The sequence below is a fragment of the Vanessa cardui genome, chromosome 24 (genome assembly GCF_905220365.1).
Source record: "Vanessa cardui chromosome 24, ilVanCard2.1, whole genome shotgun sequence".
Lineage (NCBI taxonomy): Eukaryota > Metazoa > Arthropoda > Insecta > Lepidoptera > Nymphalidae > Vanessa > Vanessa cardui.
The window spans coordinates 1,491,475-1,516,186 of record NC_061146.1 but is presented as its reverse complement, the minus strand read 5'-3'; the positions used below and the strand labels follow the sequence as shown (position 1 = coordinate 1,516,186).

The 24,712-nt window shown below is 34.3% G+C and overlaps 1 protein-coding gene across 1 annotated transcript; it reads left to right on the top strand.

The window, feature by feature from the left end:
- Positions 1-8,611: 8,611 nt before the first annotated feature.
- Positions 8,612-22,080, top strand: LOC124540221 (transmembrane protease serine 11A-like). The gene is made up of 7 exons (XM_047117685.1): positions 8,612-8,902; positions 9,608-9,806; positions 11,501-11,597; positions 12,127-12,300; positions 17,266-17,415; positions 20,441-20,661; positions 21,705-22,080. Exons 1-7 carry the CDS (start codon positions 8,623-8,625, stop codon positions 22,078-22,080), a joined length of 1,497 nt encoding a protein of 498 aa, XP_046973641.1. The 5' UTR covers positions 8,612-8,622.
- Positions 22,081-24,712: the final 2,632 nt, after the last annotated feature.

Sequence of the window (24,712 nt, the reverse complement as noted above, 5' to 3'; positions counted from 1 at the left end):
AACGAGCTGTTTGACAAACTTGTTTAAATAACTTGGAATATTTTTTAACAAAATTGATAAATTTACAATCACGATTATATTTCTTAAGTTCATATAGCTCATACAATTTATTTCGACTTATATAGATACCGGTAGTGGCTCAGTCTGAGAACTGCATTTCATTGTTTTGATAAAAGGTTTTTAACTGAAATATTTTATTGAATTCGTTATTATTTGAGCTGAGATTCAATTTTGGAAGGCTACAGTGTAAAGCATTATTGAAGTTGATTAAACCTTTCACAGTAATTGGCCTACAAGTGATTTTTCGTTTCTTTTGATTTTTTTTTATACCTATTGACACCATTTGGCCAAAGTGATCTGATGTAAGGTTTGATAAGATTTTCTTATTAACGGCCTCACAACTACAAAACACGTTATCTATGCAGGTTGCGGAAGTCGCTGATATTCTTGTAGGTTCACAAAATATGTTATTTAGATTATAAGATTGAAATAAATTTATGAACCTAGTACTTATGGAAGATTGCACTAAAATGTCAATGTTAAAAAACTAGTAAAATTAATCCGCAAAATCGATCAAAGCGTGTATATAAAATATAGTAATAGTAATAGTAGTAATGTAATATATTAAGAGAAAAAAATAAAACAGTAATAAAAACTAAACAAACGTTGGTTACAATAGTAATAATTGATATACTATATAAATAATGTCATCCTGATATATTTCGGTTCTGATATATTAGGGAGATAAGTGTCTGCGCAAACAGACATGCTCTCTAAATTTCTTCCTTTACGTCATTCATCATCAACAGCAACCTGGCGCTTTAACGCGCTGTAAAGCTTCTACGTTCTCAGGCACGAGATTGCCAGCTACCATCTATGAAATATCTGCTACTGATTTTTTTTCCAGAAATACTGTTTAACCTTTTACTGACCCGATGTTATCCGTATATATCAAGAAGTAATTCATATGTTTTTTTTTATTACTAAATCCCTCTGAAGAACTGTCAGTATACCGATGTCTTGTTTTAATTAAACGTTGCAATCAAATGTGCAAATGCAGGGGACAGAGAGATGAGAGATCGATTGGACTAGACCACGTTTACATCAATACCGAACGATTGAAAATATTATTTTCCCTATAAACGAAGTAAAATTATAATTTCTGGTACAGCGAAGAATATATACTTAGTTGGTTAAAACGTTTTTGTTGTAACGAGAAACATAAATAAGAGCAAAGGTGGCCCAGTGGCTAAAACGCGAGCATCTTAACCGATGATTGCGAGTTCAAACCCAGGCAAGCACCACTGAATTTGCAGCACTCATGTGCTTTGTGTTTATAATTCATCTCGTGCTCGGCGTTGAATGAAAACATCGTGAGCAAACCCGCATGTGTCTAATTTCATATAAATTCTGCCACTTGTGTATACCACAAACCTGCATTGGACCATGGTGAAATATGTTCCAGACCTTCTCCTCAAAGGGAGATGAGGTCTTAGCCCAGCAGTGGGAAATTTACAAGTATCGCGATGCTGGCTGATTGGTCATTATCAAATGAGTACATTACACACAGGCATGTTAATAAAACGCGAGGGTTCTTTGATGAAAAATATATAAAATATGAACGGGTTTTAACGAAATTATTAATTTTTTTGTTTTCTTGTTCATGTATCTGTATGTGTATAAGTCAATATGTATTTTAATTACAAATTAAACCGAACATATATTTTAAGTTTTATTTCATTTTCTTTATTTGATGCTGGTAGTTTCAAACTTTTAGAAGGCAATTTATGTATTTAGCGGTCATATAAATGCTCGTTACAATACAATTTTGTAGACGGCTTACATGTAATTTATATTGTTAAATGATTATTTAAAAGTGCGCGTAAAACCTACTTGAATTTAGTCGAATCGATAAGCTGTAAACGGTTCTCTAAATGCGGCTTTGTTCTCGTAGAATGTACAAACATTTGTCAGTGTTTAATACAGCCGACATATTTTTTCGTCTATTTTGTGTCCGTTACAAAAAACATTTGTAAACGTCATATAACATCACAATTCTAGCGTTGTTATATATTTGTATGTAAATGAAGGAAATCCTTTACGAGAAGTTATGACATCAAGTTTCTAACTGTACGTTATCATATAATTCTTCCTGGGGTAAGATATTTATTTTGCTAATAATATACCGCAGGTATTAGCTGAATTCAGGTATAGTTCTTGCAATCTACGAGTGCGCTTCGCCCTTAGTTGTATGAGTGACCAATCTGTATACGCGTCAATGTAGGCGTAAAAGCGACCGTGCGTACGGTTAGCAACCAAAAATTCATTAATCAAAAATCCATAAATTAATTATGGATTTTACCTATTTTTATATTTTAAATATATTTTTTTTATTTATTTATTAGGAGTGGTCAAAATGAAAAATAAACAAAAGCGTTAAAATAACTATTAACAGGTAGAAAATTAAAATATACACAAAATAAAAAGTTCGTTCAGTTATTATTAATAACAAAATAACAACAACAACAATAGCCTGTAAATTCCCACTGCTGAGCTAAAGGCATCCTCTCCCTTTGAGGAGAAGGTTTTGGAACATATTCCACCACGCTGTTCTATTCTGTTTAAATTTTTTCAACTTTTCAAATTTCATCATCATTCATCATCATTATTTATGCATTCATCTATTAAATTTTGAACAACGGTCATGGTTTGGCCTATATTTTTTGAGGCAATTTGGTTTTTTATAATACCCCATATATTTTCAATCGGGTTAAGCTCTGGGTGATACGGAGGGAGTCTTAAGATTTCGAAACCTTTTTTTCTTATAAAGTCATCTATTTTAAATGTTATAAAACGGTCCTTGTTCTTTTTAATTAAATCATACAGTTCTACTTTTTTAAAACGATTATCAAATGAGATACCATTCTCTGTCAGCCACTTATGAATTTCCCCTTTACTGGAATTAGAGGTCGGTATTTTGCTGCTTCGAGTATTGTGATAAGAAGCGTTGTCCATAACAATAACTGACTTCTCAAGTTTGGCAATAACTTTTCATTAAGTCATTTTGTATAATTATCATGATTCATGTTTGAATGATAATCTCCTGATGTAGATGCAGCTTTGTAGACTAGCGAAGCATTGGGCACAAAACCGTCGCTGCTGCCTGCATGCACTACAATAAAGCGGCTTCCCGTGCTCAGTTTCTTTGAAAGCTGTTTATTGCCTTTGGGGACATTGTTTTGAGGCAACCAGGTGTTTTGCCGCACGTGAGAAGTCAAAACATATGTTTCTTCAGTGTATACAATAGGACGACCTTCCGAGCGATACTGAAAGATCTTTTTGAAAAATTTAATCACCAAAGTTGAATTTCATGTCTTTCTTGTAATGCTTCTCTGTTGTTCCCAATTTTTCTCCATTTGTAGCCTAATTTCTTTAATATCGAACGTAATGTATTTAAGCATCCATCAAACCCAAACTTTTCTCTCAAAACTGATTGCAATTTTGATAATGTTAGTAATAGCTTTTCTACAATATGGAAATTTTGCACAGTAGTTCGAATGACTTCAAGATTCATGTTGTCTAAATTAAATTTATTATTTCTCTTACGTCGTTTTTTAAGTACGAGTTTACGAAGTAAAACTTGCAGAAGTAGATGGTAGCTCTTTTTCTTCTTTCAATATTGTAGTTACAGTTCGTTCACTAAACCCTGTAGCTTCAGCGGTACGTTTCCGTATATTAGCCAAAGGACTCAAATCGCAATGATCCATATTGTTCGCTCTCATAAAATTACACTCTCCTTGAAGAAAGTGGTACACGCGGGCAATAATGGCGCGTCCCTGCAAATAGTAGTAAAGTTACATATTGGTAACTACAAAAATATCAAAAAACAACAATAGTGAACAATAGTGACGCGGAAACAATAAAGACAAGTTACCCGAGTGAATGCTCTCTCGCTAGTCGCTACTGATCGCTCCGTCGGTTACACACACTAACGCAATTATGTGTTTACGGTTACAAACACAAATAAAGGCCACGCGCGCTCGCAGATTGCAAGAACAATAGGATATATAAAAATTGAAAAGAATATGAATTTTTCTTCCTTACTTTTACAACAAAATCTAAGACTTTACAAGGGGCGCCTTGATTGGTTTTCTCGATTGATATTTAAAAATCTTCTCATAATATGATTTAGTTGAATACTAAAACTATAATCTTGTTCGTTACAAATATGAAATAACTAGTATTAAGTATATCTATTGTTACAGATATTGTTAAATAACTAGAATTAATTATTTCTTATAAAATCTTCAGAATTCCACTTTCCGTCCTTAAAATACAGAAACTTTTGTTTTTAATTATTGAAAATATTTTTGTTACAAATTTGTAAGTTAAAAAGATGTTAACGTGATAAGTTTGCCACGCCATTGTACCAGCCATCATAAATATTTTAGCGCCAAACAATATAATGTTGTGTAGGTTAGTAACACAGGCAATAAGTAACACAAAACCTTATTTTCCATAGTGCTGTCGTACATTGTTGTCCATGTAAGAATTGACCAGTACTTCTTGCAGTACCTGTATAACTTCTCAGTTAAACAGGTATTGCAAGAAGTGAAGAAGTACTGGGCAGTCTCCTGCCTCATTTACATAGTTGCTATTTTATAATGCTGCAGGTCTTGAGTTATTAAGTTTTTAAAAAGTTATTGAGTTTTTGTGGTAAACATTTCTCAGAAGATGGATTATGGGCTATCAATGTTAACGCTTTGCCCTGCATGATTGGTAAAGAACGTCTGTCCTGTACTTGAACTCTCAGCTGCTGTGTAAGGTTTCCATCCCATTTTTTATGGTATAGGTTGGTGGACGAGCAGATGGACCACCTGATGGTAAGTGGTCACCATCACCCATAGACAATGACGCTGTAAGAAATATTAACTGTTCCTTACATCGTCAATGTGCCATCAACCTTGGTAACTAAGTTGTTATGTCCCTTGTGCCTGCAGTTACTGGCTCACTCACCCTTCAAACTGGAACACAACAATACTGAGTACTATTATTTGGCGGTACAATAACTGATGAGTGGGTGGTACCTACCCAGACGGGCTTGCACAAAGCCCTACCGCCAAGTAAAACCCATTGGATTTTCCAGATCTTCTTGTCCCAATTTTAACTTTTTTAAAGATCGGAGTGGCATATCTTCTTCCATATTTCCCTATCTGAAGCCATTTTACAAGTATCATTTCCAGCCATATCATCTCTCGTCTCCATCCATCGTTTCTTTGGTCATCTCCTTCCTCTGTTTCCACGACGATCAAGACCTAGCAGACCAGTACAACATAATATCAATTTAACCGTACAATTGTGAACGAAACGATGTATAATAGAAATAAAAATTGTTTCAAAGACACAATTTCCCCTATGTAACGTACTGGAATGTTTTTTATTCCCAAAAGTAATTCTACAGTGGATGATTAAAACCCGACCAAGTGCGAAACGCACCCCAAGAGTTCCGTACAACATTGGGGTTTCGTTACTTTTCTGACCATTTTAATTGTCAAGATTGAGTGCTGTGTTCAGATATAACATAACTACAAATAGTTATATCTATTCTGTGTCAACTGATTAGATATAATTAATGCCAATCTTGCATCAATATTTTGGACTTTTACAAGGAATTTAATCTTAGTTCCCAAGGTAATTTGGTAATCTAAGGCTTCATTAATACAGAGGTTTATTTTACAGATACTTTATTTTTAATTTCAGTCATGGCGTACGATATGACGTCCGATACGACATGGGAACCTTCAAGAAAAGAGCATACTCTTTCCTTAAAGGCCGGCAACGCAATGCAAGCTCTCTGGTGTTGCAGATGTCCATGGGCGGTGGTAGTCACTTTTCAACAGGAACCTCGTGCTCATTTGTCACCTATCACTTCAAAAATATGAAATCTACTAAACACGCATTGATCCCATAGAATATGACAAATATTATATGACAAAATCAAAATAAACTTATTATTCAGGTCTGCTTTTACAAGCACTTTTGAGTCGTCGTTTAACAATTAAGTGAAGCTACCACCGGTTCGGAAAGTAGATTCAACCGAGAAGAACCGGCAAGAAACTCAGTCATGTTAGTTAATACAATTATTTAAATTAATATATCCTGCCAGGAAGTCAACAGGTATTCATTCCACGGATTTTTATCATCTACAAAATAACGATGCGAAGTTACAAATCTGAAACAGCAGACATCAATATAGGATAAGCTTACTAGAAATACAATTCTACGGTCGGATATGGAATCCTAAGAACCTGGCTTAGCCAATATCCTCGTGAAATCACGTCTCGAGTATGTCCCTGATCCATTATTACCTGACCCTCTTAACTCTTATCCACACTTCATATACGATTTTCCCTGATAACCATTGTACACGAACGAATATAACTTTCAGCGTTTATTTTATTATATCTTTTTCAATATCTGTCATTTATAAATTGAGCCTGATTGAAATTTTTAATTATATATATGTTATATAGTAACTAAGCGATTATCATACGACCCAAAGGTTTAAAAAAAGCATTAACATATAAATAATATTAATTAAATATTTTGAAATTTGATATTTATTGCGGGCGCGGGTCTATTTTCTCAAGACGTCCACGTTAAATTAATACCGACGTGCATTAGAATGAGTAAATGACACGTGCTTGCAAGACGTATTAATGTGCGTGGAATAACAACAAGACACACGTCAAAAAAAAAAACAGTTTTTTTAGTTATTTAGGTAATTGTTTAAGTATACTTGGTGGTAGGGCTTTGTGCAATCCCGTCTGGGTAGGTACCACCCACTCATCAGTTATTCTACCGCCAAATAACAGTCCAAAGTATTGTTGTGTTCCGGTTTGAAGGGTGAGTGAGCCAGTGTAACTACAGGCACAAGGGACATAACATCTTAGTTCCCAAGGTTTAGAATAGTTAATATTTCTTACAATTTCATTGCCTATGGGTGATGGTGACCACTTACCATCAGGTACTCCATATGCTCGTCCGCCAACCTATACCATATAAAAAAAAACCTAAACATTTTGAAAAGACACGTGTCTTCTTTCCTTAATAGATCTATACGTTTCGCGTGATATACATAACGTTTTCAAAATTGTTTATTCATAAACAATTTAATAAACGTACCCTATGTAATATTTCACTGCAAAAGATTCAATTTATTCAGAAACAAATAAATACATAGCGTTGCACTGTAAGTAATGTGTTGTGAACACATTTACGTCAAAATCTGAAAACCCATTTATTTGGAATTTATAACATTAGAGAGACTGTTACCTAAATCGTTTCGATTGTCTCGTTTGACATTGGCAAGTAGTGAATCAAGGTTTCAATTCAATTTCACAGCATAATACTATCAGAACCGCTCTATCCACGTGTTGTTTTACGATCCACGTCGTAAAAAATACATAAAATAAGTTTATGGAAAACTAGTGTTTTACTGCAGTTGCACTAGATTTTTTTAAAGCAAATACTTTATTACTTTAAGTATTTTTTTAAGGTACCAATACTTGATTTCTTCATCTTTTGAATCTCGTTTAAAAACGTTTTAAAGATTATCAATAAAGCGTAAGGTTAGTGTTCATTGATTATCATGGTTGATCAATATAAATATGACGGTATTTTTAATTTTATTGTCAGTTCTTCTGAGTAGAATATTTCTGAACCAGTAAATTTACTTTCATTGTAATTCTATAACGTAACTGATCAAAACTCCTCGCAAGGTCCTACTTAAATAAATAAAAATGATTTCAGTGCAAAGGAAGAAAAGCGCAAATGCCAAAACATTACTTTTGGGAAGTGAGGCTTAAACTTTTGACTTTATGTCTCAATACCCTATAGTATTATTTTGGCATTGTACCGTTATTATGTCAATAATATTTAATTTACTTTATATAAGACTAGTTTTCTTTTGAAACTTGGAGACGGGGGAAGGGATCTAGAACGATTGTTTCATATCATACTACACGCTTTCATAGCGGAAAGACAGTCAGAGTTCTTTTTGCGTTTGGGTATAGATAACAGAAGTTATCTAATATTCTTGTCCTTAGTATTCATTACAATTTCAAGAAAAAATATGTAATGTGCTCTCCCAGCTAACCTTACGGGTTTTATCTTTTATATATTGCACTTCAAAGAATTGATGTTTGGTGGAAGCACAGAATAAATGATACTCAATTGACACTCTGTCTCAGTTTTCTAACCAGATCAAGTAACTTTACCCATAATTTTATATGATATATAAGATAATAATATTTCTCTATTAGTTAGTAAAATTGCATTGCAACCCGCATTGGAACAGCGTGGTGGAATATGTTCCAAAACCATCTCCTCAAGAGAGAGGAGGCCTTAAGCCCAGCAGTGGGAATGTACAGGCTGTTGTTGTAGTAAAATTAAAGTTGATAAAGAAATACTTATTACAATGAAAATAAAAAGTGTACAAATACACAAAGACAAATATACCGAAACCTGTGTTTATAAATTACAAATGTGTGTCTACGCACACTATCGTTATGTATGATTTAACAGTGTCAATAAAACAATGAGTAGAAAAAAGTATTAAAAATGAAGTACGTAAGTTTGATTAAAGAGACGATCAAACTCTTGCTGATAATAAACAAATTAGTCATGACATTAAACGTAAAGGATCTTGTTTACGATGACTTTGAAAGTGATCAAGAAATAGCAGCTGATTTTGATGGTGATGAACAAACAGATGATGTGATCGAAGCCGATACTTTTAGTGATAAACAATTAGTCACTTTATTAGAAAAAAAATATAGATTCATTAATGACAATAGTTCTAAGAGATATCGAATAGAAAGCGATGTAAAAGTTTATCCAGGTAAATATTAATAATATTTTATTTTTCTCTTCTCTACTTTAGCGTTGATTTTAATACATGCAATTTTAATTCATACGGTGTCAATGCAAAAAAATCAACTTAGATCAATATAAAAATTACTTTATAAAATAATTATAAATAATAGCAACATGTTTTTATGTATTCCTAGTATTTCTAGAAATGGATTTTTTTCCAAATATTAAAACTATTTAGGTATAACTTTTCCTTTCCACGCTTGGATCGTAAAAAGATTACGGATTATTCTTCTTGGTCTTTTACTATTTTATTAATTGAATGAATAGCAAATAAACATCCCAGTATCGGACAAAGGCCTTTTCTGATCTTCGGAAGACCTGCTCAAATACCAGTTACATATTACCCGGTACATGCGATTTACTCACAATATTTTCCTCCATCACACATCTTACGATCACAATCATCATCCATCTGCCCTTATCCCAATTTTAATTGAGGTCGGTGCAGCTTATCTTCTTCCATATTTTTTCTGACGTCATCGTGCAAGTAACATTCTTTCCAGCCATATCGTCTTTCTTGACTTCTCCTTCCTCATCTCAAGATCACAGAAAGTTTATAATTCAACTCCAATTATGACATATGAAAAGTTAGTTCAATCGAATAATAAGTGATTACCCGATCTCATACTTACCATAAACATTAATAAAAACCTCGTAACATGTATACTAGTTTTCCCAGATTCGAAAAAGGATCGTCAACTCGCTTGGGCATTTCGAAGTTACGCAGTACGTCGGATAATAGGCGGTATGGAAACTTGCATCAACCTATACCCGTACAACGTCGCTATATCCAGAACTGGGAAGCATTGGTGCGGGGGTTCCATTATTGACGAGCAATGGATACTGACAGCGGGACATTGTTTCGAATCGTAAGTCAATAATATAATATGATAGATCACTTACGTGCAAAGGAAATGGTTTATAACTGTATTGATTTCTTATTGTTATACATTTTTTGTTGTTTTTTTTAATTTGGTTTACTGGAAGAGCTATTGGGCTATCTGTTGCTTACCAGTCACGACATGACGAGAAATTTTAACAATTCGTATTTCAATTTCATCACAAATGCACCACCAAAGTTTGCGACAGTGATGTTATGTCCTTTAACTGTGGTTACGCTGATTAACGAATCCTTCAAACTGAAACACAACTGTGCTGATTATTATTGATGCTTGTCGGTAGAATATAATATGGTGATTCGGTAGTGCCTATAAAGATGGCCTAATGGTTAAAACGCAATCATCTTAATCTATGATTACCAGACAAGCTCCGCTGAATTTTGATGTGGTATACTTATGTGAAGTATGAAGTATGGAATGACTAATTACAGCGAATTCTGCCAAATGTGCATCTACCAATCCCCATAGGAGCAGTGTCGAGGAATATGCTCCAAAACATTCTCCTCTAAGGAAGATAAAGCCTTATTTCAGCAGTAGAAAATTTACAGGCTGTTGATGTTGGTAGTAATAACACTGATCTACCAAACATAAAGGTTTAAATGCGATATAACATCGATTATATCATATTCAACATATCATAAATTTTATTTAGAATTAACCTAATCGGTTGATCATAAAAAAGCAGAATAAGGCCTCACCTTAGTTCTGATCTCCTGGTAACTTTCTGCTATACGCCGAAAATAGTGTAAAAAAAATCTAATAATTAAACGATAATATTCGCGTAGTAGACGTTAACTGTCTCGTTTAAAGTCAACATTTGTGAAATTCGTTTGTAACAATAACTGCGGTATAGTTTTGGTTAAATTAATATTATTTCGGTAAATATTGGACGCAAGCCAAACCCTTACATTTTCATATGAATTTCATAGTAAAATTCAGTTCAAAGAATATTAACACATCAGAAAGATGTTCTTTTAAAATTATTAATATTTTATTATGAAAAGAAATATATCATTTCAAATCAATTACTTAAGATACTACTCCCTTTGAGCCTAAGAGCTCTCTCTATCATGCTATTCGAATGCGGGTTGTGAGTAAACATTCGGCCGAAGTTTATCTAGCAATCTCTCTGTTTTTTTATGTTTCACTACCTACATCCACGGGATCAGTTTTCTGTGCCTATTTTCACTTTTAGGTTTTAGTTAGTTCAATAATTTTTTTCCGATATACAAGCATCAATAGATCGTTCTCATAATTCTTTTTGAAAGATGTGACTCTCAAAGATTTTTTTAAATGCTATAATATAATGATTCTAAACATACATAATTTTCAAGATAGAGGTTATATTCACTTTAAATTTTTTTTTTGTTTCATGGACATTTACTTTCTGTTTATACAGTTTATATATTATATAGCTTTTGTGATTAAGTACCATAACCTTAATTTTTATATTATTCTGCCAAATCATAATACTTAGTAGTATTGTGTTCAGGCACAAGGGACATAATATCTTGGATCACACGGCCCGTTTGCCAGTCAGCCTACATCAATAAAAAAACATATAAATCATGGATAATTTGTAGTAATAGTGCACGCGTTCTAAGCACTGGGCAATCTCGGCTCAAATAACTACTAAAATAAACAAGAAGATATATTTGTTTCAGGGCCCATGATGGTGATAAGCGGAAACTTGTTCCGTTTATCGTGAGGGCGGGGAGCTCGTTCCACAACCGCGGCGGATATCAAGCTAGAGTGAATAAGGTACTTATTTACTAGAAAGGTCATGAAGGTCCCCATCTCTAACGACGTACGGCTCCATAAATATCTTGTGCAGTTATAGTACTATAAGGTTACTAGTTGAATTCAGTCGAGGAAGCAAAATTTGACAGCCTTTACTTTTGTTTTATATACTACATTTGAATTTAACAGATAGGGCATTTACCTCACCCCAGGGTAAATGGTCACCACCACGCTTTATGTATGCAGATATCGGTACATTCAAAAATACTAGCTATTTCCCACATCGCCAATGCGCCACCAACATTGGAAACCAACTTTGCGTTCGTTACACAATATTTGTAAAAAGTATGTGGAGAACATCTGCCTTGGCACAAATCGGACAAGAGGACATCATCTTCACATTCTCGGATCGAATCGGATCGGCTTTGGTGTATCGATATTTAATTGTTGTTTTGTTTTAAAAAAGTTTTATGTTTTTTGGCCAGAAACTTAACAAACAACTTTGTCAAATTGTTCTTTAAAATCCAAAGATTCTCCTTTATCATCATAGGTTTTCTTTCCAATCGGCTACTCGCCTGGTAACGCAGACTTCGACTACTCCTTGCTGCGGCTCGACAGGCCTCTTCCTATTGGTCGAAACATAGCCGTCCTCAACTTACCAGCGAAGGATTTCGCCATCGAACCTGATGACATTCTGATTGTAACCGGATGGGGAAGCACACACGTGAGTAACTTGTGTCATTGTTAAAGCTGAAATACAACAGCATCTACAGCCTGTAAATTTCCCAATGCTGGAATAAGGCCTCTTCTCCCTTTGAGGAGAAAGTTTGGAATACATTCTAGCATGCTATTGCACTGTGGGTTTGTGGAATACATACATGGCAGATTTTTATGAAATTAGATACATGCAGGTTTCCTTACGATGTTTTCCTTCAACGCTGAGCAGGAGACGAATTATAAATATAAATTAAGCATATGAATATTCTGTGGTGCTTGTCCGGGTTTGAATGAATTTTTGACGGAAGATTGAAGGTACAAACTGGACAAAACCGCTGAATTTTCAAGCAATTTAATTTTAATTTGTGCTTATAAAATGTCTCGAGCTCATGAAGGATAACATTGAGGGGAAATCTGCATGTCTTAGATAATAATATGTTTAATATGTATCTACCAATCCGCTTTTCAACAGCATGGTGAATATTCGGAAACCTTAACCCAGTAGAGGAACAATGTTTTTCCTTTTTTAATTAAATATTATTAATAAGAAATTGTAATCCTTATACATATGGACTATAATGTCGCCTGACGATGGTTATAACTTTGTACCAGTTGAACGTTTTCCTTTTAAAGGAGTTCATACGTACTTGCCGAGTTTCTTACGGTTTCCGACACATTTAGAAGTATAGCACTTGAAAATTTAAAAGCACTTGAGAAGTCTCTTCGAATTTGAAATTCAAACTTGATTTTAAGATCTTTATTTGTACGGTTCTTAAAAACCGGATGTATTTTGGGTATATTTAAAACATCTGATTCATATTCGAAGTCACACATTATTTTCTTTGGTATTGTTGTTTTGTGGTTTGAAACAGTATGACTGCAGGGACAAGGGGTATGATATCTAAGTTCCCAGGATTATTGACATCCCATTGACGATATAAGAAATGGTTCATGTTTCTGACAGAGCAATGCTTCTGGTTTGTGGTGACAACTTAACATCGGTTTGGCCCATTTGCGGTTTCGCTGCCAATTACATAAACATATTGTCAAATTACTTTTTTGTCCCATTTGCTGTCGCAACGCTTGGCAGTTGGAGTAGTAGTGCAAAAAGCTTCATCAAAAGTATAACACAGATGACAGGAGGGCTGGTTCATTTTTAGCCCAGATGATCGGAATTGCGATTCAACGGGGAAATGCTGCTAACAATCTTACCACCATACCACGCGGTCAAGATTTATACAGTAACTAGTTTTAGTTTATATTTATATACATTTATGCATTTAATATTATTAATTCTTATGTTAGTAAAAATTTCTTATTAATGAAATAAATATATTAAATAAAGTCTATATAAAACACAAAGAACTCGCCTGAATCATAAACTATTACAATGGAATGTGTTGAAAAGGCTAATAGCTAGAATTCATCTCTTAGATGCGTCCCCTTAGAGATTAAAACAGCTTTCTTTCTTTAAGAAAAACAACTGCATTTCTTTGTATAGAAATTTCACAATATGTGATGAGTTGGCGCAGAGCGGGGATTATCATAGAAGCATAGTTCAAAAATAGTATTACAATATTGCTAGAGTATGTATTTGTATTAACTAGTTGTTCTAGCCGACTTTGCACGCGTTCTAGCCTGAAATATTTTAAAGCAAAACGACTCATCGTAAACATCTACTAACTTCATTTTAACGATGTATAAAGGATGACTTTGATGTCATATATTAGATGCCTTCTTTAGTGAAAAGATCAATACATAGCTTTGTATTAAATAAATCGCAACAAACCATGAAGGATTTGAATTTGAAGATCTAAATTAAATTGCTTAATTTGTATTTTCTCGCAATTTTCGGTGAAGAATAACTTCATGAGGGATCAGCATCTGCCAATTCATATTGGTGTAGCCCAGTAGTTAGAACGCGTGCATCTTAACCTCTCAAATTCAGGCAAGCACCACTGAATATTCATGTGCGTAAATTGTGTTTATAATTCATTTCCTGCTCTACGGTGAAGGAAAACATCGTTAGGAAACCTGTGTATTCCACCTACCCGCATTGAAACAGCGTAGTAGAATATGTTCCAAACCTTCTTCTCAAAGCAAGAAGAGGCCTTAGACCATCAGTGGGAAATTTAAAGGCTGTTGTTGTTTGTTGTTGATGAAAGTAGTTCCAAAATGTCAGCTCAAAGGGGGTGAAAAGCCTCGACCCCCATTGTAATATCAACAGCTGTTACTTTAAAGAGTCGAGTTCCTTCAATAGTCTTTTGATATCTTAAACACAACGTCCTTTGACGAAAGCTTATTCTGTGTAAGCCGATTTAGTTTGAAAATGCATTTTCCTCAGAGCGCTTTGTGTCGTGGAGTCCTTAACATAGCTTCCGGTTTCCTAGGCAGCCTTACAGAAACATTGAAATCTAATGCTATTATCGTACTTCATACTAAAGTTATATTATAAATAGGTTGCTTTTGTTTTTTTTTTTATTATTTTTTTTTTTTAAATAATTCACTCAAAAATGAATAATCCCATGCATGAGAAAATTTATACGTTATTCTTTTTTATAGTCGAAAGTCAGGCTTTCTATTAAGTAGTTTTATTAGGTGGAGGGGAAAATAGGCCGATGATAAGTGGGGACCACCGCCCATAGACAAAGGCCGCGTCATTCCTTACATTGCCAATACGCCACCAATATTGGGAATGTTTGATGTATGTTTGATGTGGGTGATTGGTACCTGGGTAAGCGTCACCCGGTTGGACGGGTTTGTACAGAGTCAAAGAGTTTGTATGTTTTTTTTATATATATCTTCTTATAAGTCGGAAAAATAATTATCGGTACAAAATCTTTCGAAGTACAGAGCTATGAAAATAAACTGATACACATATAGTTTGTACTTTTTCAAAATGTCAACAGAAGAAATGTAAAAGTAAAAAGTAACAGCCCGTAAATTTCCCACTGCTGGGCTAAGGCCTCCTCTCCTATTAAGGAGAGGGTTTGGAACATATTCCACCACGCTGTTCCAATGCGGATTGGGCGGGAAATGCACATGTGGCGGATTTTTTATGAAATGAAACACATGCAGGTTTGTGAATGCAAGAGATAAATTATAAACACAAATTAAGCACATATATATATATGGGTTTGAACCCGAAATGCACGCGTTCTAACCACTGGGCCATCTTAGCTCAGCTGAGCTCAGCCAGAAGAAACGGCAACAGCAATACTTGATTCTTTGTTTGCACACTCGTGAGCAGTCTGTTGGTTAGTTTGCTTTTATTAGTTGTCAGTTCGTTTTAATTACTGCAAACATTCAGCTTCAAAGATCAATAGTGGTACGTCGTGAGAGCGGACGCAGCTGCAAAACCAACATCATTTATGTACATCGGGATCGCTTGAGAGTTGATAACAAATGTCTCAGTGTGATTGTTTGACCTGGATGTTGAAAGTTTGCTTATATTTTCATTTTTTTATTTACCACATTTACGTTTTGATAACGATGAGCCACGATGGTCCAGTGGTTAGGATGCATGCATCTTAACCGATGATTGCAGGTTACCGGGCAAACACCTCTGAATATTCATGTGGTTAATTTGTGTTTATAATTTATCTCATGCTCCTGCATGTGTTTAATTACAACAATTATCTACCACAAGTGTATTCCACAAACTCGCAATGGAATAGCGTGGTGGAATAAATTCCAAACCTTTTCCTCAAAGAGGAGGCCTTAGCCCAGTAGTGGGAAATTTACAAACTGTTAATGTAGGTATTGGTAACTCGAAATTGTTAAGAAAAAGCGTCAAAAGAAAATCTACATGAGTTGAAACATCGTATCAAAGACTTAAGACTTATATTTACATTTCTAACACATTTTTTGCTAAAGCAGACCCGAAAAGTAAATAAATGTGAATTCTTATTTCATTTATATAATTAAAACGTATAATCCGACACAACTTAGATGTAGCATCGACAAAATTCGTAAAACCGATCACATCCGAATTAAGTACGCTATCCCAGATTATCAATATTTAATGTTGTCTTAAATTTTCGCGATTATTACACATTTAAATAAAACTAGTTATAACGGATTTTAATCGCGTATATTAATTATTTTGTACATCCCGACGTTTCGAGCACTTTACAGCGTTCGTGGTCACGGGTAGACAGCCTACCCGTGACCACGTACTAGTTTTATTTAAATATCAATATTTATTTCTTTTGCGAATATGATCTTACTCAAAGGTAATAAATTATAATAACTTGCAATATCATATGACCTTATATATTCGTTAATTTGTCACATGGATTTACATGTCCTTGCTTTCTCGGGTTGAATCTATAGCGACGAATAGCGTCGAATGGCGCGATATGGAGCTCTTGCAATTGGTTGTATAAATCGACAGTAATCGGTTTTATTGAATTTGCCGATGCTACATCTATGTTGTGTCGTACTGTAATTAATTACGATTCTATTTACAGCACTTTTAACGCTTTTCGTCGTGATGAGTCCATTGTCACAGAAAGTTTTTCGTAATTAATTCTGTGACGGTGCTCGACAAACGAGATAATTAAACAAAAGAACACTTTGAAGTAGATTTTTTGGGTCAAATAATTAAAATTGACCAAGTCTCGAATAGTCATACTTTTCTTAAACGACGTACAGAGTTAACATAATCCTGTAAATATCTCACTACTGGGCAAATACCTTTTTAAAGACAAGCTTGGAGAGTATTCCAATAATCCGAGGTGGATAGGTGGATTACACAAGAGTTATATAAATAATACAAATAAAAATCCGTCAACATCACATACATTACTTGCTCCCACTATGAGTAGCTAAAGCACTTAAGTTATGGAAATTCAGAAGTAACGACATTGACATCGACATCGACTCGGGATTCGAACCGGGGACCTCGAAGTGCACTACTCGACCACAGAGGTCGTCAAATCGTCGTAATGTGACCTTTCTGACATTACAGGAAACCGGCTACGGTCATATACCAGAAAGGTTGCGCTTCGTTCCAGTACCGATAATGAAGCTACAGGAGTGTCAGTCAGCCTACCGCTTTTATATCACACCGAGGATGCTGTGTGCAGGATACGCTACTGGTGGAAAAGATGCATGTAATGTGAGTAACCAGTAAATTTAGAATTGTTACTTGGTGCGAAAGTGATGGAAGATTTGGTAAATCTTGGAATTGCTTTCAATTTAACAGTGTACATGAAAGTAGCGCTTTGTGCAAGCCCGTCTGGGTAGGAACAACCCACTCATCAGTTGTGCTACCGCCAAATGACAGTACTCAGTATTGTTGTGTTCCGGTTTGAAGGGTGAGTGAGCCAGTGTAACTACAGGCACAAGGGACATGACATCTTAGTTCCCAAGGTTGGTGGCACATTGACGATGTAAGGAATTGTATTATTTCTTACAGCGTCATTGTCTATGGGTGATGGAGACCACTTACCATTAGATGGCCCATATGCTCGTCCACCAAACATATAAAAATATCATTAAAAAAAATTTAACACGAAATATCCAAAGGTGATTTTCATACCAAAAGTCATATATAAACTCACCGGACCGGTTTGACACCGGAAATGTTCCATATAATAGGTTGGGGAAAAAGTTTCTTCGTATTTTATATGAAAATTCAAATTTTTTTTTTATAGTTTATTTACATTTGACTAAAGTATGTAGGTGCCATTTTGTTCCATAACTTTTTGCCATCTTGTTGGTAGTGACATGATCCCATTGCTGTAAAAATTTTGGGGCTTCTGATCGAAAAATTGCGACAAGTGGTTTTGGCAGTCCTCTCGTGATGTTAACCTGACACTGCCTAAGGAATTCTGCAGACACCGAAACAGATGAAAATCTGAAGGTGCAAGGTCAGGACTATACGGCGGATGCATTAATACCTCCTAGCCAAACTCTCGTAATTTTTGTTGAGTGGCTAAAGATGTGTGAGGTCTAACGTTGTCATGGTGAAAAACCACACCCCTTCTGTTGATCAATTCTGGCCGCTTTCTCTCAATTTCTTGCTTCAATCTCATCAATTGTTCGCAATACAGTTCTGAATCGATGGTCCTGCCGGGCGGTAACAGCTCATAATGAATGATGCCCTTCCAATCCCACCATACACACAGCATTACCTTGTTGCGAGTTAATCCGGGTTTTGCCACAGTCTGTGAAGCTTGACCGGCCTTTGACCACGATCTTTTTCGCACGTTCTTGTCGTATGTGATCCACTTTTCATCACTAGTTATCAGCTTCTTCAAAAATGGTTCGGTTTCATTACGTCGTAATAAAGAATCACAAATGAGTACACGGTTCATTAGGTTTCTTTCAGTGAGTTCATGAGGCACCCATATATCGAGCTTTTTTGTGTACCCAGCTTTATTCAAATGAGTCAAAACCGTTTTGTGGTCAATTGCCAGTTCTTCAGCTACATCGTTACTACTAATATGCCGATCTTGCTCCACTTTTTCAAAAATGGCATCAATTTTGTCCGTAACAGGGCGACCAGAGCGAGATGCATCTTTGATATCAAAATTTCCGGCTTGAAAACGCTTAAACCAAACTTGCGCTACTCTCACAGATACTGCATTAGGTCCATAAACATCACAAATTTTTTTCGGGGCTTGAGTTGCATTTTTACCTTTTTTATAGTAAAATTTTAAAATGTATCGAATTTCTTCTTTAGATTCACTCATTTTAACAACAACAAAAACAAATGAAAATCACACAAATTTCTAATTTGAATTTGGAAGTGCCTTCTTTAAAATTAAAACTTTTTAATGATACCAAAACCAGCCAGATACAAATGGTATAGCCAAAGATATTTTATTACAAGTTCACACATACTATATGCGAAAAGACTTTTTCCCCAACCTAATATTTATTTTTTTAAATCATTTTCTAAAGCAGATAGTTTGCTTCTTGGACATTTGTTAAAACCGTATATACACAGTCCAAAAGAATAATTATTGACTCTATAAATAAGGATAACAACTTTGTAATTTACTTCAAACTTTCGTATTTACCCATTATGTTTTGAATTTCCATATCGGGCTTATTGAACAAATAATTTCTCATTCGATCCTTGAATACGGAAAATAGAAACCACTTTTAGAGCTTCGATGCATCGTGAGCGTAGCGTAACACTATACAAAACTTTAGTGTTTTCCCACTTTGGAAAGTTTAAAAACCACTGGTGTTCGACAAAACGCCGAAGTTACAAAATGTATTGCATTAAAAGTTTTTCCATGAGAAAATACATTTATTTGGAAACTTTTATTGTTGTCGGTCAAATGGTGTCAAAAACTGTGACCTCGACCAAACTACATAGTTATTTATAAAGTAACAAAATTTATTAATGACGTCATAATTGTCCAATAATAATACCTAATGTCGTTCTGATATCAGCAACAGCGACCAATCAGACAACTACTCATATATAAGGCACAAATTTATGTACAAGGCAAGGCATTACTGCTGCTCTTTCTATGAAGTCAGTCATGAAATGCAAATCTGTCACGACCTATACGAGTTCAGCTGTAGAACCAACGACTTAACGTTTTTTTCGAGGCACTGGAATGTACAGTGTATACACTTTTAACTTCTGGGTCTTTACTGAAAAATTTTCGACAAAATCAAAAACTTCTTATCGATATAATGTTTAAACCTAGGATCTCAGGACCTGCAGCATTATAGCTTGTCACAACAACCAGGAAACCTTGGTTGTCTTGTTGACATTGGTCAAAATATTAATCTTCAATACTTGGTGGTAGGGCTTTGTGCTAGCCCGTCTGGGTAGGTACCACCCACTCATCAGTTATTCTTTCGCCAAATAACTACAGGCACAAGGGACATAACATCTTAGTTCCTAAGGTTGGTGGCATTGACGATGTAAGGAATAGTTAATATTTCTGACAGCGTCATTGTCTACGGGTAATGGTGATCACTTACCATCAGGTGGCCCATATGCTCGTTCGCGAACCTATACCATAAAAAAAATCCCAGGCCCCAGATCTGAGACTGGTGACTTGCTTGTATGCCTACCCGGATAATATAAAAAAGTATCTCTTTTTTAGGGTACATTCGTATAGAGTGACTCTTTGGTCAAGCAAGTCTTTAATATTAGTTTTAATTCATTTCAGCATGACTCCGGTGGCCCAGCCGTGAGAGACGGCGTTCTCATTGGAATAGTTTCATTTGGTGGTAAGAAGTGCGGCGACCCTCGGTCCCCTGGTGTCTACAGTCGCGTGGCTGAGATCACAGAATGGGTGGAAGCAACCATATCTGATAACGAGGCGTATACCGTCCCAGAGCTAAAGACGAAGATTGAAAAAGCAAGACAGAGAGAAAGGGAATTAAAGAAGTTAGTTATTTTTATGGCTACAATGTGTATTTCTATCTTGTGAATTTTAAAGTCACGATTTTGAAATCCAAGCTTAAGTACTTATCTCACATACGACAGGAAAAAGTGACTTTGACTTTGGCTTAATCATAAAAAAAACTCTTCAAAAACATTTACCAATAATATAATAGCAATTGCTGTTTATCTGTCGGTTTTATTAAGGAGTTCCATTGTGTGTCTCCGAAATCATCAGATCTTTAACAAATTAAAATTTTTCGGGATTAACCTTTTTCGAAACTAAAAATAATAGTTTGCTCTGAAAGGTCATGCTCCGTTTTTGAAAATAAAAAAGAATTAAGTTTAGTCTTTACTTGCAAATATATTTTAATTAATTACATAATATAACAGATTAAGGCTTGTTTATTGATTCAAGTATGGACAACAGATTGTAGCGTTATTGTTCGATGTAATATTTGTTATTAATGAAATAACTTGGTGAAGAACTACTTCTTTGTAACTTCAGACGCTACCAAAATTAATATAACGTACGAAAGTACGTCGTGAAATTTAATCAAAATATAAAGTAAATGTACGCAAAATAACTTCATAATCCCCTTTATCACATAATATTTTTTATAATAATAATCTGATATTATAATATTATTTCTTTCATTTCATTTATTTCTGTATTTAAAATGACACTGCTGCACTTTTCGAACTTGGCCATAACACCTCCATATTATATAAACTACGTATGTGTGTGACTGGCACAAATTAAAAAAAAAAAACTTGCAATGTTGGATGTGCATTTGTTCAAATATATTTATGTACACATTCTCTACGGAATTTAAATATCAGTTCAATTTTAATGATAATGTATATTATGTTTTGTGTGATCAGATTCTACATTCAGAATTGGCTAATTCAGAAAACTCCTAAACATTCATTCATTCAATCTTTATTATTATATACAAAATCATTCAAATTATATTCAACAATAGTGCGTATAGTTTCTTCTATTAGCTCATTCAAATATTCTTTCTTAAAATATTTGATTGTTACAGATTTAAGGCTCGTGTCGAAGAAAAGAAAAATAAGATAAAAGATTGGATTCGCGAAACGCTCAAATCTCCGACATTCCTGCAATTAGCTAAAAAGAAACTCGTCCAAGCCGGTTTCAGTGTCCGAAGAAACTTCCGTAGAATACTGGATGAACCAGAAGTAATGGATGAAAGGACTATGGATGAAATTAATTTATCAAATCTTATAAACGAATCGATTTTGGAAGATGAAGATGAAAACGAATCAGAGTTGCTTTTGAGAACGTTAGCGATGCAAGAGATTATATTGAACGGGCATAGTGAAGAATCTGTGGTTTCCAAAGACAGTATGGAGGAAGTTGAGGCGCTAGTTGCTTATCTAGCAAAAATAAAACAATAACATATAATAATGTTTATTTCTTTAAAAACAATTAATACCGAATTAATTTTGTTCTTTATAAGTAACCTTATGAAAAGTGTAAAAGTAAATAGAACATAGATTAAATTCTATACGATTTTTTTATGGTATAGGTTGGCGGACAAGCATATCGGCCACCTGATGGTAAGTGCTCACCATCACCCGACACCGACTCCGAATATAACAATAATTATAACTACATGATATAATCGTTAATCGACTTTTAAGTAGTCTAATATTTTTCATTTCATTTAACTTAGGAAGACTCTAAAAAATATGTTGAATACGCAATTATTTTTATTACTTTTTCGTGCATATTCATTTGTTTTAAAATAGTGTTTTGTTTGAAGTCGGTTTTTCTTTTTGTTAAATTTTTTATTTATTTTTTGATTTTAAGTGAAGCTGATGTTGACTAACTAATTTTTTTTTAATATGGATAGATTAAGCGTTCCGTTTAAATGAGTCAGTAACTACTTCGAGGACAATTTCAAAGGAAACTTGCGAATAAAGCAAAAATAGACTTTCGAAAATGCGGATTTAATACGTCACGCGGCGTAAACTACAAGGATCGCTCGAAAGAGCTGTAATCGAACTAAGCAAAAAAACTTTGAAAAAGACCAACTATATTTCGTACATCATATGACATCACATCACATACACAAAATTTGATTAAAGATAGTAAGAAATTCTGCCCCATATCGCACCCTAACTGCGAGCCGTATAGGTGTTCCATCACTACATAGTATAAAACAAAGTCGCTTTCTCTGTCCCTATATCTTTAAATCTACGCAACGGATTTTGATGCGGTTTTTTTTAAAAGATAGTGTGATTCAAGGGGAAGGTTTGTGTATATAATACATGAACAATATAGTAAAGAAACACTGATAATTTTAGAAGTTTGCGATGTGATGTCGTAAATAAACAAATTCTTTAGTATTTTTTGGTATCAGTATTGCACCCGTGTGAAGCCGGGGTGGGTAGCTAGTTGATTAAAATATTCGACTATGATAATTACATAAACATAACCACATTACGAAAGGTGACTCAAATATCCAAATAACCTATAAATAAAAGATTCGACTGAGTATCGCTAACGTGCTCCTCAGAATTGTTCCGTTCCCTTCCGTTCCGTTACTTTGTCATGGATCCTGTGCTCAGAACCTTACCAAACTTTCACCAAATTACCCTTGAAGTATATATTTTATAATAAAAAAAGAATTATCAAAATTCATTCACGTGATTTTCAGTTATTCACCTATTTGTCGCGCATATACATAATGCAAATTTAAGACTTATGTCGTTTTCATATGGATACCATCATCGGAAAAAAATAAAAAAAAAATGGGACCCCACGGGAAGCACCCCCTTTCAAACAAAAAAAAATTATCAAAGTCGGTCCACCCAGTGAAAAGTTACGAGGTAACAAACATAAAAAAAAAAAAAAAAAATACAGACGAATTGATAACCTCCTCCTTTTGGAAGTCGGTTGAAAAACAAATCAGATTAACAATGAGGTTTGTGTGCACGATTACTGTTCTTGAACTGACAAGTCCAAGCATCCCTGTCCAAAAAATTTGCTTTAATAAGTATATAAAATTTAAATGTAAAGTATGTCTAAATTAAAAAAAAAAAACATTTAAAATAGGGTTTCTAATAGTTAGGGAACTAAAATTATTTTCGTTGTCTGTGAATTAAAAAAAAACAACAACAAACCTTTCTTTTGACTATTTTTTTCGTTGCTGTAAAAACGGGTTTCGCTTTTCCCCAAAATGAAGTGGAATAAGTAAGACTCATTGGTGCACAGGACACTCGCCTTACACCGGAATACCCACTACAAAAATTATGTTACCCTATCCGTCTTTTCGACCGGCATCTCGAGATCGACAAAAATTCAATCACGTAGTTAAATGTTACTTAAAGTAAATGTAATTAAGGCTTCCCCGAATTGAAATAGTTTTTTATTAATTTTAAAATCTTGTACATAAAAAAACACTTACATAAATATACCACAAGCACGACTATAATATGTGGAGTTTCAAAATTTATTAAACAATAATTATTAAATTTCAATAACCTAAATTTTATATTCAAAAAAATACAATTAACAATAAGCGCGACATCTAGCGTCTAATTGCTTTACCTCTAGGTTATTTGAACGTTTAGTCAGTAGCGCCATCTATGAAACATACTTAGAAGTATTTTAATAAAATTTTGAATATTCTATTTAATAGGTGTTATATTATTTAATAAAAGAATTCTATTTTTAAGTTCCTCTTTAACTAATATTATATATGGCTGATTAGTATTATTAGTCGTAATTTAATATAACTACGCGAAAAGTGTCACCTACTGGTAACTAGTACTAGAAATGGTACAGGCATCTGCCGCTAGATGGCGGTACAATACTCTTTTGTTAAATGATATTTTGAGTCTATTGACTTCTTAATATATAAATTAAAATTAAAAATAAGCTATTGTTCAAAGTATGATATGAAATGGTAGCAAGGATGTTAGCAGAATTATTCTCGATTGTTCGAGTTGAATCGTAATTCCGATCCTGTCACCATATTTTATATTATTAAACATAGGTATTGTAAAATCTAAATCTTGAATC